Source organism: Muntiacus reevesi, chromosome 22 (assembly GCF_963930625.1).
Source record: "Muntiacus reevesi chromosome 22, mMunRee1.1, whole genome shotgun sequence".
In the NCBI taxonomy this organism is placed as follows: domain Eukaryota; kingdom Metazoa; phylum Chordata; class Mammalia; order Artiodactyla; family Cervidae; genus Muntiacus; species Muntiacus reevesi.
This window is the reverse complement of record NC_089270.1, coordinates 2,133,889-2,155,427: the sequence shown is the minus strand read 5'-3', so window position 1 is coordinate 2,155,427 and position 21,539 is coordinate 2,133,889. Positions and strand designations below refer to the sequence as shown.

At 51.3% G+C, this 21,539-nt stretch overlaps 1 protein-coding gene across 3 annotated transcripts in view; it reads right to left on the bottom strand.

The window, feature by feature from the left end:
- Positions 1-21,539, bottom strand: part of RGS12 (regulator of G protein signaling 12) — a 121,474-nt gene that overhangs the window by 41,585 nt on the left and 58,350 nt on the right. For all 3 annotated transcript variants that reach the window (XM_065914533.1, XM_065914534.1, XM_065914535.1), the window contains exon 4: positions 16,328-16,349. In XM_065914533.1, coding sequence (XP_065770605.1) covers positions 16,328-16,349 — 22 coding nt within the window. The remainder of the gene's footprint in view (positions 1-16,327; positions 16,350-21,539) is intronic.

The following is a 21,539-nucleotide window of genomic DNA, read 5'->3' as shown; positions in this document are numbered from 1 at the left end:
CAAAAAACGAAGATCATGGCATCCAGTCCCATCACTTCATAGCAAATAAATGGGGAAAAAGTGGAAACAGTGACAGATTTTTGTGGGCTCCAAAATCACTGCAGATGGTGACTGCAGTCATGAAACTAAAAGACACCTGCTCCTAGAAGGAAAGCTATGAGAAACCTAGACAGCATATGAAAAGCAGAGGCATCACTGCCAACAAAGGTCTGTAGTATCAAAGCTGTGTTTTTTCCAGTAGTCATGTACGGATGTGAGAGCTGGACCATATATAAGGCTGAGCACCAAAGAACTGATGCTTTTGAACTGTACTGTTGGGGAAGTCTCTGGTGAGTCCCCTGGACAACGAGGAGATCCAACCGGTCCATCCTAAAGGAAATCAACCCTGAATATTCATTGGAAGGACTGATGCTGAAGCTGAAGCTCCAACATTTTAGCCACCTGACATGAAGAGCTGAGTCATTTGAAAAGACCCTGATGCTGGGAAAGATTGAGGGCAGGAGGAGAAGGGGACGACAGAGGATGAGATGGCTAGATGGCATCACCAGCTCAATGGACATGAGTTTGAGCAAAGTCCAGGAACTGGTGATGGACAGGGAGGCCTGGCGTGCTGCAGTTCATGGGGTCACAAAGAGTCGGACACGACTGAGTGAGTGAACAACAGGATATTATGTACAACACAAGGAATACAGCCAATGCTTTATAATAACTGTAAACGGTGTACTGCATATCCTTTAAAAATTATGAATGAGTATATTGTGCACCTGCACTATATACTATTGTAAATCACCTATACTTTACTAAAAAATGGAGTGGGGGCTTAATTTTACCAGATACTCCTTTAGTTCCTATTGTGATAACCATACGGTCTTACCCCTTTAATCTATTCATACAACACGATCTGCCTATGTGCCTGTGACATCCCTGTACCCCGTGAAATGTAAACCCCGTGAAGGCAGGGGCTTTGCTTTGTTCACCAATATATCCCCAGTGCGCAAAACCGTTTTTAGAAGAAAGTAGGAGCCCTAAAAACAATTGTCGAATCAATGAATCACGACTTCAGCGAGAAATTCTCTATTTTTAAACTATCCTTGCATTCCTTGAATAAGGGTGGCTGAAATGGTAAAGAATCTGCCTGCAATGCAGGACACCTGGGTTTGATCCCTGGGTCGGGAAGATCCCCTGGAGAAGGGCATGGCAACCTACTCCAGTATTCTTGCCTGGAAAATCCCATAGACAGAGGAACCTAGCGGGCTACACACAGTCCATGGAGTCGCAAAGAGTCAGACATGACTGAGCGACTTTCACTTTCACTGTCCATACAGATGAATTAAAAAACACGGCTGGATTCAATTTGCTAAAATTTTATTTAAGAAGTTTCCGTATTTGTTCATAAGTTAAATTGGCCAGTGGTTTAATTTTGTGCTATCCTTGTCCAGTTTTGGTATCAAGGTTATGCTGGCTTTGCAAAATAAGAAAGGGGGCTTCCCATCTTCTGTACCCTGCGTGGCAGACCACGTGAAGTCCACACAAAATGCTGGCTGCCCCTCCTCATGGCAGGGCTGTCACGCCCTCTGCCTCAGGGTCGGGCTTGGCCAATGAACGTGAGCGGGTATCAGGTGCCGCCCCGTGCGGGGCGCTGCCTGCTTCTGCCACGCCCCTTCTCTCTGCCACAGGACCCACAGGGCCCCACGAGAAACTGCTCCAACAGTCTGGCTCCTGGGGTGAAAATACAGAGACCAGAACACATCAAACATAATGAAAGATAGGAAAGAAATTTTCCTTTTTTAGAGCCACTGAGAGTTTGGAATTACTTGTTACTGCAACATCATTGTCCTAAGCTGACGGATACACTCACCTATAAATTGGTTTGGGCATGTTGCCTTTTTCAGTATAGATCTCTGGCTTCCAAATCAGTTTTGCCTGTGTTGATTCATCTAACCAATGTTTCTCTTTCCTCTTAGGCTAATCATATTTTCCTAAACTTTGTCCAACTGACCTGGTAATCAGAGGCATTAGTATAAAGTTATTCATAGAATTCTCTGTTGTATTTGATGTTAACTTTGTCTTCTTTCTTCTTCATTCTTGACATATTTTCCCTCCTTTCTTTGGTCATACTTACTGAAGACTTCTTTTCTGGTCTAATTAATCAGTTACACACTGTTTGTTTTGTTTGCCATTATCTTAATTTCTACTTTATCCTTATTATTTCTTTGATCTTAATTTGAGTTTGTCATGTTTCCCCCACTTTAGGTTTTTATGTTGAAAGCTTATTTCCTGCATCTTCCAACTTTTCTTTTTTATAATATATACATTTAAAACTACAAAATTTTCTCTGAAAACCACTTTGACTATATTCCATGGTGTTAATGTGCACCACTATAATTATTAAACAGTTCTAAACTGTAATATAATTTCCATTTTAGTTTTTTCCTTGACCCATGGATTATTTGGAAATATAGTTTTAAACTTTCAAACATACAGATTATGTATGTTTTTTTTTCAACTGGCTTCTATTTAATTACACTGATAATAGATGTGACCTGTATGCCATAAACATATTTTAAATTTGTAAGAACTGTATTTCTGGAGTAGAATACTGCCAACTTTGGTAGATACTCCACCTACCTTTGGGAGTGAAAGTATATTCCCTATTGGGTGTAATATATATATGTGTGTGTGTATAAAATGTAATATATGTGAGTGTGTATATATATATGTAATATAAGTTGTCTGTCTCATTCTATTTCTTAGCTTCTGGAAAAGGTATATTATAGCCTTCCCCTAAGAATACTTGTCCACGTTTATTGCAGGCCATCTAACTTTGTTGATAAGTGAGACTCTTATTTTTGGTGTATTTTGCCTGCTTTGTTCTTTTTATAGGTTTTTAACTTGAATTATTTTGTGTGATGTTATTATTGCCATACCAATTTTCTCTTTTCTTAGAATCTACCCAAGAAAAAGATTAATTTCATTTAATTTTTTCAGTCTTCCTGTGTGTTCTAATTTTGAATTTTAAACAATCTAAACAAGAGCTTTTCTCCTCTGACGCCCTTTCCCTTCCATTTGCTCTGTGACCCGTCCTGGGTTCTTCTCTCTGCCTAGTCCTTCTAGGAAGTCTTGTCCCTTCCTAGGGCGACTTCTACCAGGAACGCAGTGAAACAGCAACAGGGATGCTAACATGAAACTGGCAGCTCTTTACTATGTACATGTCACGTGCTGCTCCAAGGGCTTCACAGTTCTCACAGTAACTCTGCACAGCGGGTCCCGGCGCCCACGTTACAGACAGAGACCTGAGCCGCGCGCACTCGAGACTCGCCACGCATCCCAGCGCCTCTGACAACGCCGTCTCCACCGTCCTCTGCTGCCCACTGATCTCGCAGGTTTGGGCCTCGTCTTCTCGTGACCTCCCATCACTCAAGCCTCTCCCAGCACTAAACCCACCAGCAGACTGAAGACCCCCAAGCTCACATTTCCAGGCCTGACCGCTTCCAGCATCCGCACCCACTGACCCTGCTCTCGACACCACGGTCCCATCTGGAGCCCGAGGAGCCGCCCGAGAGTCAGCGTGTCTTCCTGCCCTGTCACCCGCTTCTCCCGGCCCTGCCCCTCTCGCCTGCCATGCCATGACCGTCGCCCATGGTGGTGTCTTCGCAGGCAGAGCACCTTCCTCTCCAGGGTTCCACAGCCCCACGGGTCCTTCCCTGCTTCCTCCTGGCTCTTCCCACCCCCCCAGACTCACATCAGGGGTCACCTCCGTCACAAGACTTTCCCTCCCCTCCCCTGAGCAAAGCATGTCTGAGGGTGACACTGGCCTGAAGTCAGCTCACTTCATGCTGGGTTTAGATACTGAGAGAGGTTAACTCATCTAGAAGGGATGACTTTTTAAAAGGCAAACAAACCCAGCCAGATTTAGTATTTACTCCTGGGGGAATGACCTGAAGATTTTTAGAAAAGAAGACACAGTGAGGACCACAAAGGTCCAGTCACAAAACATAAAAAAATCCAGCTGTCCTAATACCAGCGTGGCTTGTGCCACCATTTCCAGCAAAAGCGTCACACACAAATTCCAAAAGTCTTGTGTCTCCACCAGCTCAGGCAGAAGAAAGGTGACTCTGGAAAACCACCAGCAACCCACTAATGGCTCCAAAATGTGCCAGAAAATGCCAAGCAATCTCAGGACTACACAAGCAGACCTCTAAGTGCAGACAGCATGACAGTGATTATGACATGAGGCACTGCTCCAGTGACAAAGAAACCAACGGAACAGAAGACAGAGGCCAGAAACAGACCCACAAACATATGATTACCTGATAAAGACGCCACGTCTGTTCAGTGGGGAGAGGATGTGCCTTTTCAATAGATGGAACTGAGTCACCCGGGCTTCACAGGGAAAGTGAATCCTGTCCCCTAACTCACATCATACAAAAATCAGTTTCAGACGGCCAGGGGTTTCACCGTAAAAGAGTAAAGCTTCATGGTCTTGGGAAGGGCAACCCCTGCTCTACAGGATATAAAAGCATCAGCAGAAAAGGAAAGGGGTGGAAAACTGATGGTCATCAAAAGAGCATGAGGAGAATGATCAGGCAAGCCGCAGACTCACCTGAACATATGAACTCAGGGTGAGAATCAAGTCCAGGATATGTTTCAACGTTTCCTACAAACCAGCAAGGAAAGGCAGGCGACCCAGGAGGAAAACGGGCAGAGGTCCTGCTCAGACACTTCACAAAAGAGGACCTGCCAGTGGCCAGCAACACACAATGGTGCTCAACCCACCGGTCGTCACGGCCCTGCAAGCTAAGCCAGAACCCAGCGCCGCCCACCACCTCCAGGAGCTTGCTCAAATTCACGTCCCCTGAGTCAGTGATGCTGTCTAACCATCTCATCCTCTGTCGTCCCCTTCTCCTCCCGCCTTCAATCTTTCCCAGCATCAGGGTCTTTCCAATGAGGTGACTCTTCGCACCAAGTGGCCAAAGTATTGGAGTTTCAGCTTCAGCATCAGTCCTTCCAATGAACACCCAGGACTGATCTCCTTTAGGATGGGCTGGTTGGACCTCCTTGCAGTCCAAGGGGCTCTCAAGAGTCTTCTCCAGCACCACAGTTCAAAAGCATCAATTCTTCGGTGCTCAGCCTTCTTTACGGTCCAACTCTCATATCTGCAGGTGACTACTGGAAAAACCGTAGCTTTGACTAGACAGAGCTTTGTTGGCAAAGTAACGTCTCTGCTTTTTAATACACTGTCTAGGTTGGTCACAGTTTTTCTTCCAAGCAGCAAATGTCTTTTAATTTCACAGCTCCAGTCACTGTCTGCAATGACTTTGGAGCCCAAAAAATAAAGTCTGTCAGTGCTTCCATTTTTTTCTCCTTCTATTTGCCATGGGGTGACAAGTGTAAAATGCAACTGTGTGTAATTATTTAATCACTCAGCTATCAGATACACTGCTTTCTAGATGTGTTACCTACATTTTATAAATCCACACCGGCCAAGGTGGCGTCTCAGGTCACGTGTGAGGGCGCCCTGAGTGTGTGCCCCGAGCTCCCATGGCCGGTGGGGATCACTACGCACACACTGCCCTGTCCAGGAGGGGCTGGCGCTGCCCTGACGAGGGGGACGGAGCCTGCACACACAGGAAGCAACCCTGGGAGGCCAGGAACAGCAAAGCTGGGAGCTGCAGGCTTCGTGCTCCCAGAACCCGCCCGGGGTTGTGCGATTTCTGAGTCCCCACTGGTTCTGGCTGAACACCTGGCCTTCGAAGGAGACTCCACATGTGTCAGCCGTAAGTAGTGGGGCTAAGCTTAGAGTGAACGCTACTTTAGATCTGTCCTTTGAAAAAGCCTGAAACAAGCCTCAAAGGGATCAAGCCAATCCCCAAGTGGCCTGACAGCCAGTTAAAGCCAACCCCAACACTCTTTAAGGGAAGATAACCAAATCGAGCACCCACTCAAAAATCACTAGCCAAGGAACGATACAGAAATGAGATCTACGCCCAGGGGAAAAATCAGTCAGCAGAACGGACCCAGGCAGGACAAGGATGAGTCAGCAGATACAGACTTGAAGACACTCTGAGATGCTGCAAACTGTGCTCAAGAGTTTAAAGGAAAGCATGAACATATGAGGAGAGAAGTGAAGCGTTACACAAGGTCAGAGAGGGACTGCTAGAAACAGAAAACAAAGCTCTGAAGTGAGACTCCACAGGAGGGAACTAATGGCATATTAAACACTGTAGAAGAAATCGGTGAACTCAGAGAGCAAAAACACTATGAGACATGAAGCATATGGAGAAGAAAAAAGGCTGAAAACGAGCAAGCCCCAGTGGCCTGCAGGAAAAGCCCACGTCCCCAAAGCGGGAGAAGAATGAACAATCTCTGACCCTCAATGCACCCCAAATGGCAGGCACACAAGACCCACTCAAGACTCTTCATAATTAAGTTGCTAAAGTCAGCAAGAAAAAGAAAACCTTACAGGTAGAGAAGGTAGGCCCAGAGGCATCCACTTCTCTCCTCATAACCTGCACAAAAGCGCCTACAGAGAGCCCTTGAGACAAGTCACAATCCTCCGCAACCTCAGGATCAGCTTTTAGACCTCTTCCCCTCAGTGACTTGGGCAAATCAGATTTTCAACCCAATCTATATAATACTTTCTCAGCAACTCTATACATATTTTCTTGAGAATGAATCTAAAAAAAATGTCAGACCATGTTGAAGGTTCTTGGGTAGAAACTTTCATGCATTTAAACCAACATTAATTATTTTAGTAAACTCTCCGCTGAAGTAGCACATGTGCCCCGAGAGGACACAGACCCTGAGTGAACGCTCACGTGAGGGGACCTCGGGCTGCGTGTGGCGGGAAGGGCCGCAGGGCCACCGCCCCTGATGGCGCATGGCCACTAAGCCGTCCTCACACTGCTCCTCAAGCCGCGGCTGCCTAGCAGACGCCACCCCTCGGGAATCAAACGGACCGTCCCTTGGAGCAGAAGGACACACACCTGCGTCCAGGTAGGGCCTCTGAGGGCGCAGCAGAGTGGACAGGAGGGACACAGAGGGGACCACCTCCACGGTGACTGCAGCGCCGCGCAAGAAAGGTCTCAGGCAAGCACACACAAACGTTAGCCGGCGTGGCTTCTGGGGCGAAGGTGTGAGGTCACTGCCTTACGACTTATGAGCTTCTGTGTGCTTGGAACAGTATAAATAATTACTAATAAAAACTCTCTAGCAGAACTGGAAAGAAATAAGTATGTTGCAAAGAATCTTGGCAGAAATCAAGACTTCATGCTTCTAAAAACGAAAATCTAAGTCTGACTCGTGTTTACAAAATACATAGTACTTCAAACCCTATAAATACACGATGTTACTCTGGGTATAATTTTTAGGTTCAAAGCAAACCGTAAGGAATGCGACATATTAAACCAAAATAAAGACGTCTGCTTTAAACAACCCCTCTCACACAGCAAATTACAAATTACCATTCCATCTCTACTATTTAGCAAACATTTTTGAAAGTGAGCAATTAGGCTGCACTGTTTTTCCAATGAGGAAAATATGAGTTCACCAGAATCACACAAATCCTACCCTGGCACGACCCCGAAACCTTTACATTCCTCTTTCTCTTTTGCAGTCTGGCTGCTGCTGCTGCTAAGTCGCTTCAGTCGTGTCCAACTCTGTGCGACCCCAAAGACGGCAGCCCACCAGGCTGCCCCGTCCCTGGGATTCTCCAGGCAACAACACTGGAGTGGGTTTTGGCAGTGTTAGAGAATGCAAATTCATTTGCAAAAGCACGAGAGGCTGTAGCACCTGACATTTTGAAGAAGGGGGCAGTTTAACTCCCTCAGTTATTAACAGGCATGCAGGCCTCGCTGCCAGGCCCACCACGAGAGGCCAGGAAGCGGCCTGACCACAGGGCTCCCTGCTGCCTGCCACCCACCAGGCAGGGGAGGAGGTACCCGGAGTGAAGATGCAGACACAGACAGAGACTCCAGCCTGCGCGCTTCCCTCCAGGCGGGGCCCCGCTGCACGCGGTGTCACTGGGCTTGGGGGACAGGCGGCCCACCAAGGGGCTGCCAGGGGAGTCGGCTCTTCCCAGCGAATGACCAAAGGCAAGAGGAGCTTCTCTGTGCGTTGACTCAGGTTCTCACACGGGATGCTGTTAAAGGAATGGCCCTCTACCCCAACACCTGAAATAACGAGCCCCTTCTGGAGATAAGTTTGCTGTGAATGTAAGCGCAGGCGGACCGGGTGATGGACTGGGGCCGGACTTGGGCGGGTGGCGGGAAGCACCCCCACCCTGGAGGTGGGGCACAGAGACCCCTGGTCGGATCTGACCCAGATTCTGCTCAGCACGGTTCCCTGGTGTCCAGCAGGTCATGGAGGGGGCAGAACCCTGGCAGACGGGACCGGGCAGCCGGGTCCCTGAGTGGGGTGCAGCCCCAGCCAGGCGTGTACAAGCTCTTGGGAGAGGATCTGGGCCCTGAACGTGCTCTGCCGGCCCGGGACACACCACGCAGCTCCTGGAGGAGTGGGAGGACAGGAGGAACGGAAGCGCCGCTCGTGACCACCCACTGTCCTCTTTCGCTTCCTACTGAAGGTCATTTCAAGACAAGACCAAACAGACCAGCAGCCAGCAGCCCCCCGGGTGAGTGTGGGCACCTGAGGAAGTGCCAGACTGCTTCCCGGCGGCAGCACCGGCGGGCCGGAGCGGAGGGGCTACAGAGCAGCCACCAACCTAGCAAAACAACCAACACGGAGGGCACGGTCTGAGGCCATTAGCCTCAAACAAGAAGAAGAGAAAAGGGGGGAAAGCCAAGAAAAGGTAAAACATAAGAAGGTTTTGACAGGCTCTGTGTCTGACCCACCCCCGAGGTGGGCAGGTGTCCTGGGGAAGCAAGTTGCACCAACGAAATCCTAAGCATTCCAATCAAGGCAGGCGAACAGGGACGATGGGGAAAGTCAGGGACACACCCTCGTGCGCAGAGCCGGCTGGTGAGGAGGGTGTTGGCTGAGGCAGGAAAGACGGGAGCTCAGCACTGTGCTCTCTCTGGGCTCAAGAATCTCTGTGCCAGAAAGCACGATGACGGGGCGGGGGACCTACTCACATCCATGGATGGGGGGGTGGGCTGACAGACAAGTAATGGACGGGTGGGTGGGTCAGTGGATGGGTGGACGGGTGGATGGATGGATATATGGGTAAGTGGATGAACAGTGGATGGAGGGATGATTAAGTGGGTGGATGAATGGGTGGATAACTGGATGGATGGGTAAGTGGATGGATGGATGGAGGGAGGGAAGAATAAGTGGATGGATGGGTGAATGGATGGATGGATAAGTGGATGGATGGATGGGTAAGTGGACAGATTGATGGATGAGTAAGTGGATGGATGGATGGACGCATAAGTAGATGGATAGATGGATGGGTGAGCTAATAGATAAAGGAAGGTATATAATATGCAAAAAGCAAACACAAAGTCTGGTCTGGAAGAAAACATAGCCTAAAGAACTTTAGAAATTTTTAAAGAGACAGGAATACCAGATCACCTTACCTGTCTCCTGAGAAACCTATATGTGGGTCAAGAAGCAACAGTTAGAACTGAACATGGATCAATGGACTGGCTCAAAATTGGGAAAGGAGTATGACAACGCTGTATATTGTCACCCTGCTTATTTAACTTCTATGCCAAGTACATCATGCAAAATGCTGGGATGGATGAATCACAAGCTGGAATCAAGATTTCTGGGAGAAATATCAGTAATCTCAGATATGTAGATGATATCACTTTAATGGCAGAAAGAGGAACTAAAGAGCCTCTTGAAGAGGATGAAAGAAGAAAGTGAAAAAACTGGCTTAAAACGTAACATTCAAAAAACTAAGAACATGGCATCCAGTCCCATCACTTCATGCAAATAGAAGGGAGGAAAGTGTATTAAAAAGATAACATATTAAAAAGGAGAGACATCAATTTTTGTCAACAAAATTCTGTCTCGTCAAAGCTATGGTTTTTCCCATAGTCATGTATGGATGTGAGAGCTGGACCATAAAGAAGGCTGAGTACCAAAGAATTGATGCTTTTGAACTGTGGTGTTGAAGAAGACTCTTGAGCATCCCTTGGACTGCAAGGAGATCCAACCAGTTCATCCTAGAGGAGATCAGTCCTGAATGTTCATTGGAAGGACTGATGTTGAAGCTGAAACTCCAATATTTTGGCCACCTGATGTGAAGAACTGACTCATTTGAAAAGACCTGATGCTGGGAAAGATTGAAGGCAGGAGGAGAAGGGGACGACAGAGGATGAGATGGTTGGATGACATCACCTACTCGATGGACATGAATCTGAGTAAATTCTGGGAGATAGTGAAAGACAGGAGAGCCTGGTGAGCTGCAGTCCAGGGGTTACAAAGGGTCAGACACAGCTTAGCAACTGAACAACGAGAGAAAGGGGAAAATATATTCTATGAGAGAAAGGGGAAAATGCAGAGATGATGAAACAAAGTGAGGACAAAATCAGTATTATTGCAAAATGACTAAAAAGTTAAAAAAAAAAAGAGGCAAGGTGTGTCTGAAAAATCAAACTAATGACACAGAAAAAAATGTCTACAACAGAATTGCCTTTGAATACAGCTGACATACTTTGCAAAAGAAGCGGAAGGGAACACAACACTCTCAGGCTCTTAGAAACTGGCCTGGGGTGGGGAACAACAATAAAGAAGCTGAGGGTCTGAACTGTTTCATGGAGGAAGTGTGGTCAGGATTCCTTCTGAAGGTTTGCAACCTATCTGAAGAAAGATTAGCATCCAAAATACACAAGGAACTCATACAAGTCAATAACAAAAACCCAAATAATCAGGTTAAACATGAGCAAAAAACCTGAGTTGAACATATACATTGACAAACAAGACATACAAATGGCCGACACGCACATGAAGAGACGCTCAACGTCAGTAATCTCGAGGAAATGCAAACCAAACCACAACGAGGCGGCACCTCACGCCCATTAGTGGGCAGCCGTGTCTGCTATCGGGCGGACAAGAGACAAATGCTGAAGGGGTGACCCTCCTACACTGCTGGTGGGAATGGGACATGGGTGCAGCATGTGGAAAACAGCATGGAAGCGCCTCAAAAAAATTAAAACTAGGACGACTATATGATCCAGAAATTCCATTCCTGGGTATTCACCCAAATGAAATAGAATCTCAAAAGATATCTATATCACCACGTTCACTGCAACACTACTCACAATAGTCAAGATACAGAAACAACTTCAGTGCCACAGATGAATGGATGAGGAAATTACGGCATTATATAATATCCTATTCCAATATTCCATTAAAGGAACATTATTCAGTCTTAAAAGAGAAGGGAATCCTGCCTGTGCAACAGCATACATGACTCTGGAGGACATGCCAAAATACAGCCCCGACACAGAAGGATGAATACCGCATGCTCCCCTGTCTGTGTGGAAACTACAACACCCAAATTCATTAAGTAGGGGCAGGACGGCGGTGGCCAGGGGCCGGGGGGCGGGGGAGGTGGGAGATGCAGGTCGAGGGATCAGAGTTTCAGCTGTGAGAGGAGGACCTGCCGCATGGTGGCTACAATTAACCGCAGCGTTTTGTACACTTGTCTGCAAAGACGGTCGGCCTCCGTGGGCCCGCGTCACACACAACAGGTACCGTGTGCGGTGACAAGGGTGCTAATTAGCTTCACTGCAGTGATTCTGCCATGTGTGTGTATATCGACATCTCACACCATATACCTAAACACACAATTTTTTATCAACTATACTCCAATAAAACTGGAAAAGAAGCAAAATAAAACCATTTTTAAAAGGGAAAAGAAAGCCTTGTGCAGGAAGAGGCTGCTGGGATCAAGGGTGAGTCAGGATGACACGCACGGGCGGGCACAGAGCAGGAGGCAGGGCGCTGGGCTCGCCCACAGCCCGCTTCTCTGAGGGCATCGCACAGCCCAGGTTTACGACAGGATCCTGGTCACTGAAAGCACTGTCGGCGTAATCCGACACACTCAGCCGCACTCCACACGGACCACAACCACCAACGGTCCTAACCAGCTAACACTACGCTCCGCCCCCAGTCACAAAGGAACGGGCCAGCACGCGGTGCCCCCAGGCCCCGGCCCCTCCCCGCACCTGAGCCCCAGGACCGCGCCGGCTCAGGCCAGGCGCAGCTCACGGAGCCAACCCTGGCGCCCCTCGCTGGGCGACACCCCGGGCCGGGCCGCCGGGCTCCTCGGCTGCAGGGGACACAGAGCCCCGCTGTGCGGCCTTCTCGGCCTCTTCTAACCTGCCAGCCCCTTCCTCGCCTCCCACGCTTGACCAAAGCTGAGGTCCGTTGGAAAGAGGCAGATGGAGAAGAGCAGGGCAGAGGGTACACACAAACTCAAAGAATGTCTCCGTTCAGAAAACAAACAAGAATTAGAGGACGCACATCTTTGGCCTCAGGTACTATTTCTGATCTCTAAAGGCCCAGTTTCTGTTAGAACAGTAAGCAGAAATGTTACAAAGTACTGCTGATTTGTTTATGGCAGGGAGCTTACAATCTACATTGAAACTATTTGTCCGTTAATCAGAAGTGGTAAACTGTGGCTTCTGGAGAAAGACAAAGGAAACTACAGGTGTCCCCGTGGAAGCTGGCTGCTCAGGTCCCCCGGCCTTGGAAGCCGGAACATCACCAGAGGGTGGGCTACACCCTGAGAGTCCAGCGGACACGTCTGCTGCTGCATTTACAGAACGGATGCTACCGAGCTTGCCTGGTTCTTTAAGAGGACGTTCCTAAGAAGGCCGCCACCCTAACCGCCTAGCGCAGGTCTTACTGCGCCCCCAGGCCCTGGCTGCGGCTGCCACGCGGTAAACACCTTCACACCACGTCCACTCGACAGACACCTTCTGTGTGACCTGCGCTGGGGGTCGAGGACAACCCTGACCCCACCGCGCAGAGGTCTCCATCCCCGGGCGGAGGGAGCAGTGACACCGACAAACCAGCAAAACGGCAGGACCTCGTCAGCAGTGTCAGAGGGGCTGAAGCCGGGCTGACCCTCAAGCGAGGGCTGGGCGGGCAGCACAGCGCTCTGGGGGGCTGCCCCCGGCCGGGGAGACACTGGCAGCAGACGGCGCTGTGTGGGGCCACCGAAGCCCCCATGTGTCTGAGCGCCCAGCGGAGGCCTGGGGAGGAAGCCTGCCCACTCGGAGGGCAGTGCCCAGGTCAGCAGTGAGGTGGGCTGAACGGGGGAAGGAAGCGGGAGGCTCCAGGCTGCAGAGACGGAGGAAGGTGGGGAGAGCCTGGGACCAGTGTGCCTGGAGGTCGGAAAGGTCAGGCCGGCGTCTCCGCAGCAGCCAGAGAAGACAAGCTGTGTGGACATGTCCCCAGGAGCCGCAGTCACGTCCCCAGGGTCACAGCCGACCTGTGCCTGCAGATGGGCGCGTCCAGGCAAAAGCTCCCGAAAGCCCCCAACTGCCCAGCCTCAAGGGGCAGGTCCAGGGACGGCAGGGACGGTCCGGCCCTTCCAGGACGTGGGAGCGGGGTGGGAGGGGCATCCTGGCAAAGCCGCTCAGTCCAAAGGAGGAAAAGAAAGAAAGCAAGCAGGAGAATGAACTTCTACCACGACAAGGCTGCCTTGTCCAAAAGCCCAGGTCCCAGGGCTGCAAGGCTCCCTCCCCCAATGCGGGAAGGCCTTACACCTCCTCGCAAGCTTCTGCCTGTTCAGCTGCTGGGGCCTCTGTCCCAAAGCTGGGGGCGGCAGTGTGAATACACGTTTGGATGATTCGCCACAAGACAGATCTTTGCATTTTTAAACCTCTCTCAAGTGCTAGAATGTTCTTCCTGCTCTTGAGGCAGACTCTGCCTCCTTGACTCAGCCCACGTCCCAGTCTGCCCTCCACAGAGACTGACCTCTAACCCTCCTTACAGGGTGGTCGCAGGCTTTGGGCCCCTCTCCTGAGAAAGTGAAGACACATTTCAGGTTGACAAAGACTGCAAACACAGCACTGTCCAACCTCCTTAAAATAAAGCCACAAAACTAACTACATGGCAAGAACAGACACAGTAAAACATAACGTGTGAAATGAGTCCAATAGGTCAGTCAGTCCAATGATCTCACCGACAAGGTTAACTGATCACAAAATATTAAGTGTTGACTTATTAGTCACGCACACCAGACGGGATGACTAGGTGGGGACCATGCCAGCCTGTGGAAAGGCCGCTCCCCAAAGCCGGCTCCTGAGTCAGCGCCGGATGTATTTCCCACGGCAACTGTGTGTTCCTGAAGCTCCAGGTCCCGGAGCCGGAATCTCCTGCTCGGCACGAACCGGAGATGTTTCTGTGTGGAGACACGTTCCAAGCTCCCACCTGGATCCTCTCACCAGCCCCCGACCACACGGGGAAAGGCGACCCCAGGAAGCAGGCGTCGGGAAGCGGAGGGCCCAGGGAGGGGCCAGGACGCTCGGGTGAGAGCGGGAGACCCCAGAGCCTGACCCCAGCCCCCTAACTCGCTGTCTGTGGGGCCCTCTTCTGCCGGCTGCTTTTACCTGCAAAGATGGCAGAATATATTTAATAATACATACCTCCTAGGACTAACATGCCAAATAAATGAGATCACTTTTTCTCCTTATTTATGATCAGAAAAGAAACTAAAAGTGGAAAATAATAAAAGTGGGGAAAAACTCGTCAGAACACACGCACTCGTCTGTCACCTGCAGCCGCTGAAACTGAAGGCGCGCTCATGAAACAGCGACCCCGCCCGCCCTGCACAGAGGGGCTCACGAAGCGGGCGCCGCCCTGAGTGGCACCGGGCCTGGGGAACGGAGAGAATGACAGCGGGGAGGGGAGCCCCAGCCGCTGCCACCAGCCGGGACCCCACTTCCTTACGGAGGACACGGGGCCGTGAGTCTGGGGCTTCCACACTGGGGAAATTTAGCTTTCCAAAAATTGTAAAATGCAGTATATAATAAAACAGTATGGGGTTCCTGCATCTACTGCTGACAGAAGAAAATTTAACAGATGAATAAAGCTTAACATGTATGATTAAATTGAACATATTAAATAAACTTCTCAAACGAATAAGTTTTCTGCAGAAATGAATGGCTTCCACCAGGAAAGCTAAATGAGTACATGGAGAAAGGCTAACGTGAACAGAATACTGTAAAAACCACTCACTGTTATCCTGGGTTTGGTTACAGGTCCTATTTCCTTTCATTAAGGAAGTTTTTCCCACTCCTAGCTTAAGGTGATTAAATGACAAGATTATCACTGTACATAAGACAGGTTAACATAATTTCTTTAACTAGAAAAATAAATTTGCGAACACATAGGACCCATCTGGTCTCAGCTTCAGGTTTCAGCGCGTTGCTCATACTTCCCATGGCTGGACAGACCCCGATGGGCAGAGGGTGACTGGTGGCTCTCCGTGGTGGCCTTTGCGCCCACCCGCCTTCTTCCCACCAGCCTCCCTTTCTAAGGCCCGCGACTGAAGTCAGCAGATGTTGGACAACAGAAACCCAGAAAACTCGGTTTCCCTTCAGCTCACAATAAAGAGGGTAACCCTGACCCCAGGACCCCCCCCCCCAGCTCTGGCACTTCTTGGCCCCTCCAGTTAGCGCATCGATGAAAATAAAATGCTGATACGTTTTGACTAACTGTAAGATTCAACTGTCAACAGACAGAATAGAGTCGTTAAAAACACGTAAAAAGAAACAAACCTGTGAGCATAAGGGCTTTTACGAGTGCTGTAAGGAACAAGGAACCTTCGGGAGAAACCCTCCAAGTCAGTCTGGAGAGTTTTTAAGAACTCACTGAGCCCAAGGGATAAGGGTTACATCAGAGGAATCACTTAAGTGAAACAGGAAGTCTCTGGCCACCTCCTTTCAGGTCAGTCCTAGTAAAAGAATCCCCTGAACGGAATCACTTAAAGGCAGAAAGAAAGCTTCTTCCTCTTTGTCCCACAGGTTCCAATCATCTACTGAACTTTTCCTAAGAAACGGAAATTCAGCCACTGAGCGTCTCGCCGAACTTCCAGAGCCACCCCAGTCTGGCGAGCGCTCTGAAGCCTGGCTCGCTGGTAAAGCTGGCAGGCCTCTACTTGCCCCCACGGGATACGTGGGGACGAGCCCAGACGCTGTCACGACAGCGCATCAACAGACTGCTTCCCAAACACGGTCGTGGGCCGGGGGTGACAGACCCCCAGCGGGCCCAGGGGAACCACCCCCCACCCCGCAGAGGTGGAAATGCCGAGAAGACAACGTCAGAGTGAGTCAACAGCAAATACACTCCACATTTGAAAACTTCGTTAAAAATAATAAAAAAATAGACATTAGAAATTGTGACTTACCACCGTCGGACACAGTTGCGGACTGAAAGAAAAGAGAGAGAGACATGAGTTAACTGGGCCTCATGACCGGTCAGAAGACAGCACGTCCACGTGAGGAGCGAAGCCAGCCTCTGGCCAAGCCCGTTCTGGGAGCAGGTGCCCGGGCATGCCGCCTCCTGGGGCGTGGCCCTCCGCTTCCTGGGTGAGCCCCGCCCCGCCCCCGGGCCAGGACGCAGGCCGGGCGACCGTCCCCTTCCTCCCTGGAGAACAGATCCCGTCACGCCCCACACCGCAGGCTTCGTAACAGCCTCTGAGCAGCCTTAGAGGTCGGGCTGACCAGCCCGGGCTTGAGTCTGCCAGGCACACCCGCGTCCAGGAGGCAGGCCTGCCCTCCGTCCATCCAGGGCGAGGCGCGGCCCGGGGCACATGGCAGTCCTGCTCCGCGCTCTCACCCCAGGCCCACCCGGGGGTAGATCCGCCTCGGTGGTGGTGGCTGAGGGGGGCCGGCCTGCAGCCAGCCTGGACCTCTGAGCCAGCCACCCTGGGCAGGCAGGTGGGGACAAGCCAGGCCTGGAGGGAGGAGGTGGTGGAGGGAGGTCCTGGGACAGCAGGCAGGGTCCCGAGAGCTCCAAGCAATTGAGCAAATTCTTTGACGGGATGACTGAGCAAGTCCTCCTGAGGACGCAGTTCTGAGGCTGCGATCTAGGGAGGGGCCCTGGGGCTGTGGAGGGAGGGGCTTCAGAGAAGTCCGGAGAGGGGAAGGGGCCTGGGGAGGCAGCACAGACACCAGGGAGCCTCCCCGCAGGAAGGGAGTGGGTTCAGCACCTCTGTGATGAGTCCTGGTCACAGCCCAGGCACAGCCTGGCAGGTCAGAGGCAGCCAGGGCCCCAAGGCAGCCACACGGGGCCCACAGGCCTTAGGGCAGCCAGCATCCCAGGCATCTTGGCCCCCGAGTCGTGCCCTGAGAAGAAGCCCGCTGCAGAAGCCCCGGGCCTTGCACGCCTTCCGCTCTGCAGAGCGAGGGGAGACCAGAGAGCAGGGCGTGGAGAGTGACGGGGAGCCCCTTCCCAGGCCCGGGGCCTCCCCAGTCAGCTGGGGTCACGTCTCAAGACCCCCAAGGCCAAGAGCAAACAGGTGGGGAGGAGGTGCCAGACCAATGCTTCCAGGGACAGCCCCCCACCCAGGGGCAAAAGCAGGTGTTTGTGGCCAAATTGTGAAAAGAGTGATCCATATCAACTGCACACCCTATACACTGTTTGGCCTCCCCGTCCACAGCCCACGCCCCCAGCCCCGGAAGACGGGGGCCCTCACCTCCTGGGGCTCACCCCTGCCCAGCCCAGGGAGCTGCCCTCCTCCCCCAGGCTGTCCTCTAGGATCCTGCCCTGGGATCGGGTTCATCACAGCTTCACACCATCTTGAGTCCTGGGTCACAAACACTCTGCTACTGCATCCTGGTACCTCATCAAGATATTTTTCAACAGTAAAAGCACAGGCTACGGTGGATCCAGCTTTTAAACCTTCACCTTGCCAGGCAGGCAGCAAAGAGCAGACCCAGGGAGCCTGCGGCCCCTGCACAGCAGGATCTGTTCTCGCTGGAGAAGCAGGGGGGTCCCCGCCCCAGGGTGGACGAGGGCTCGCGGATGCTGTCCTCCTGCCCATGTTCACCACAGTCACCTACGATCCTGGGAAAACTAAATAATATCGAAGGCAAAGCACTCCTTGAGATTGCGAGAGGAAACTCTGCAAGGCCGTACACAAAAGCAGAAATACGATCAATAATAACTTCTGAAAACCAAGTCAGAAAATGCAAAATCCATCAATGTGAAGGACGTGCTTCACTCCCTGTATGGTCACAACTAAAACTAAAGTCTCAGGCTTTAGCAGACTAGACAAAATGCAGTAAAAAATGTATACACACATCCCCCAAGTGCACTGAAACTCAAGATCCCAGACAGAGGCGTGTCCCTGAAGCCGAGAAGGTGGCCGGTGAGCGCAGGCTGCCCGTGGGGAGGCTGGGCCGGCTGCGCAGCGGGGACAGGGCCAGCAGGGCGGCTCGCGGCTGCAGAGGCTCCGGCGGGGGGCCCTCTGGTGCGGGGTGAGCAGATCTAGCAAAGGTCCCCAAACATGCCTTAGAGCAGCTTTTCATTTACAGAAACACTGTGAAGCCAGCACAGAAACAAACCTGCTTTCTAACACAACCCTGCTCGGAGGGAAGCAAGGGGCCCCGAGGGAGGAGCGGGGAGGGGACGGAGGGCCACAGGGCTGAGGGGTGCGTCCCCTCACTTGGATGCTCCCGGGGTGAAGAGCCCAGCTCCACAGCCACAAACACAAACCTTCTGGGGAGAAGCGGCCCTGCAAGGCCCACAGGAGTTCCAAGAGCTTGAGCCCACCTAGAAATAAGTTCAAAAATCCCCCAAGCCCAGGGGAAACCCCCCTGAGAAAGCACCAGCAGAAACAGCAATGCACAGAATCTCAGATACTGGCGAGGTCTAATGCAGATGTCAAGTGCCTATGAAATTGTGAGGACACAAAGGTTTCAATAAAAAGGGAGAAGCAGGGTGGTAGATTTAAAAATAACCCTATAGGATGACTGACAGTGAAATCTGCAATTGTTGAAATTGCAGAGGGGTACTCCGGAGAGAGGTTACCAGAGATCGGGGACAGAAGGGGAAATCTGGGAACTGAAAGACCGACCTGAAAGAAACGCCCTGACAGCAGCGCAGAGGCGGCTGAGGGCGAAGCCGCGCGGAGGACGTGCGCCCCGGGCCTCGGGCCCACCCCCGCCCCGGCCCGGGACTCCTCAGGGCGCCACGAGGAGGACGCAGCCTGGCCCAAACCTCAGTTGTTCAGTGTTTTCCAGGAGGGGCTGAGAATCCGTAAGCCACAGCTTCAGATGGCGCACTTCCTTCCCTTTCTGAACGCTGGGCAACTGTGCCGAGAGGACTTCCCAGCTCTTGGCACCTGAGGAGTCACAGCTGGTGGGCCGTGTGTGTGTGTGTGTGTGTGTGTGATGTCTGCTGTGTGTGTGTGTTGCGTGTGTGTGTGTGTGGTGTGTGTGTGGTATCTGTTGTGTCTGTGGTGTGTGGTGTGTGTGTGTGGTGTGTAGTATGTGGTGTGTGTGTGTGTGTGTGGTGTGTGTGTGTGTGTGTGTTGTGTGTGTTGTGTGTGTGTGTGTGGTGTGTGTGTGTGTGGTGTGTGGTGTGTGGGGTGTGTGTGTGTGTGGTGTGTGTGTGTGTGTGTGTGGTGTGTGTTGTGTGTGGTGTGTGTGTGTGTGATGTGTGGTGTCTGTTGTGTTGTGTGTGGTGTGTTGTGTGTTGTGTGTGTTGTGTGTGTTGTGTGTGTGTTGTGTGTGTGGTGTGTGGTGTGTGTGTGATGTGTGGTGTCTGTTGTGTTGTGTGTGTTGTGTGTGGTGTGTGTTGTGTGTGTGGTGTGTGCGCACCGAGGACCCCCCGCAGCGCGCCAAGCCTGCCCGCCCCGGCCTCCGCCCGGGGCCCCTGAGGAGAGGCAGGCTCGGGGCGGCGCTGACAGGACCCCGGGGAGGCCGGCGGGCCGCAGGCACAGCCCTCCTCGCCGTCTCCCCGTCCGCTCACGACCTGCTAACCTGGTCTGCGCCCCCGTCAGCCGTGAACCGGACGGAAAGCCGGGGAGACACGCCGTGCCGTCCCCTGGACGGAAAACCACGGCCTCCAGCTCACACACCCCTGGAGAAGCAGCTGAGGACTTCCGACCAGACGCCTGCCGTCCGGCACCGGCTCTGTCCACAAGCACGCAGCGGGAAGGGGCGGCCGGGCCACCCTGGACCGCCACCTGACGCCCGGGAGGGGCCCTGCGCCCCTCGGCGGCGCCTGACCCCGGCCCTCCTGAGAAGGCACAGCAGCAGGCTACGGAGCGCGCACGGGGCTCTATATATATGTTATATATTATAATATATTATAACCGGAGCTGAGGCTGAAGGGGGTGACACGGGGCCGCACAGGTGCCAGGCGCTGTCGCAGGGGGTAGGTGGCCAGCGCTCCATGGAGGGGCGGACGCGGAGGTCCAGGCAGGCAACTTGCCGCACCAGCTGGGGGAAGAGTGAACCCCCAAATCGTTTCTATTGGCCTCGGGGCTGACATGCCCAATTCTGACCAAATCACCCTTTTCAAGCCTAGCTTGCAACAGTTCAGCACTTCTGAAGTGGGGCACCCCCAAATTTCTTGGCATTCTTAAACAAAAAACTTCACATGCCTGTGTTCCGATAGCCAGCATAATCTGTATTAATGACATATTTTCACTAGGCTGTCCTTCTTGCGTTCTTCCCACATTCCCATGTTGGCACGCTATTCTTATAACAAGTGCAGCCACAAAAAAAGAGAAAAAAGCCACCAGCTAAAAGGTCCGAGAAAGTGAGCATTTTTCTGTACTTCAGATTTAAACACAAACCATAACTAAACAGCTCTAAAAAGGTCTGCTGCTCCCCAAGCCTGGAGTTTACACTAACGTAAATATATTTGTTTCTAAAAACTTTCAAGTATTTATTTTAGATAAGTAATTTAAGTTCAAACAATTTCTATTCCTCAGGTCAGCCCAACAGTTCAGTGCTAACTGATTGGGATTTATTCCCAGCAGGACATTCATCTGGACCACACACAGGCGTGGATATTTCATTCTGAATTAACGTTTTGAAAGTTGATTTCCATGAAGAATGCTGATTCTGATTTATCAAAGCTGATTCTGTCAGTAACACTGGATAATAGCAGTTATTAGAATATATCATTTCATAATTACTTAGTATATAGAAATACAAAGTTATAAACATTTTCACTTTTGAGCCAATGAAAAAATTTCCTACCTTGGGCATAAGAAATATTAAACAACCATCTCTAACTTTTAAATAAGAAGCAAGGGCCTGCAACTTGCCCAATGGTATCACACATTTTGAGAAAAAGAAAAGAAACTCAAATAATTCCAGTGGGAAAAAACCTTAAGAATTCAGCAATCCAATCTGCATCTACCTTAATTCATTTCGCCTTTTAAAGGCTTGCTCACCTAAGTTTTAAGGCGACTCCCTGCTGGACAGAGCACAGAAGAGAGCAGCGCATGGGCTGGGGGGACCCTGGGAAGACCCCCAGGGGTGGGACAGAGGGCCACTCAACAGGGGGGCCCTTCTGCTGGTCCCACCCAGGGGCCCGCCCGCCCTCTGCGCCTCGAGCGCAGGGGCCTTCCCACTCGGCTGCGACCCTCTAAGTTTAAG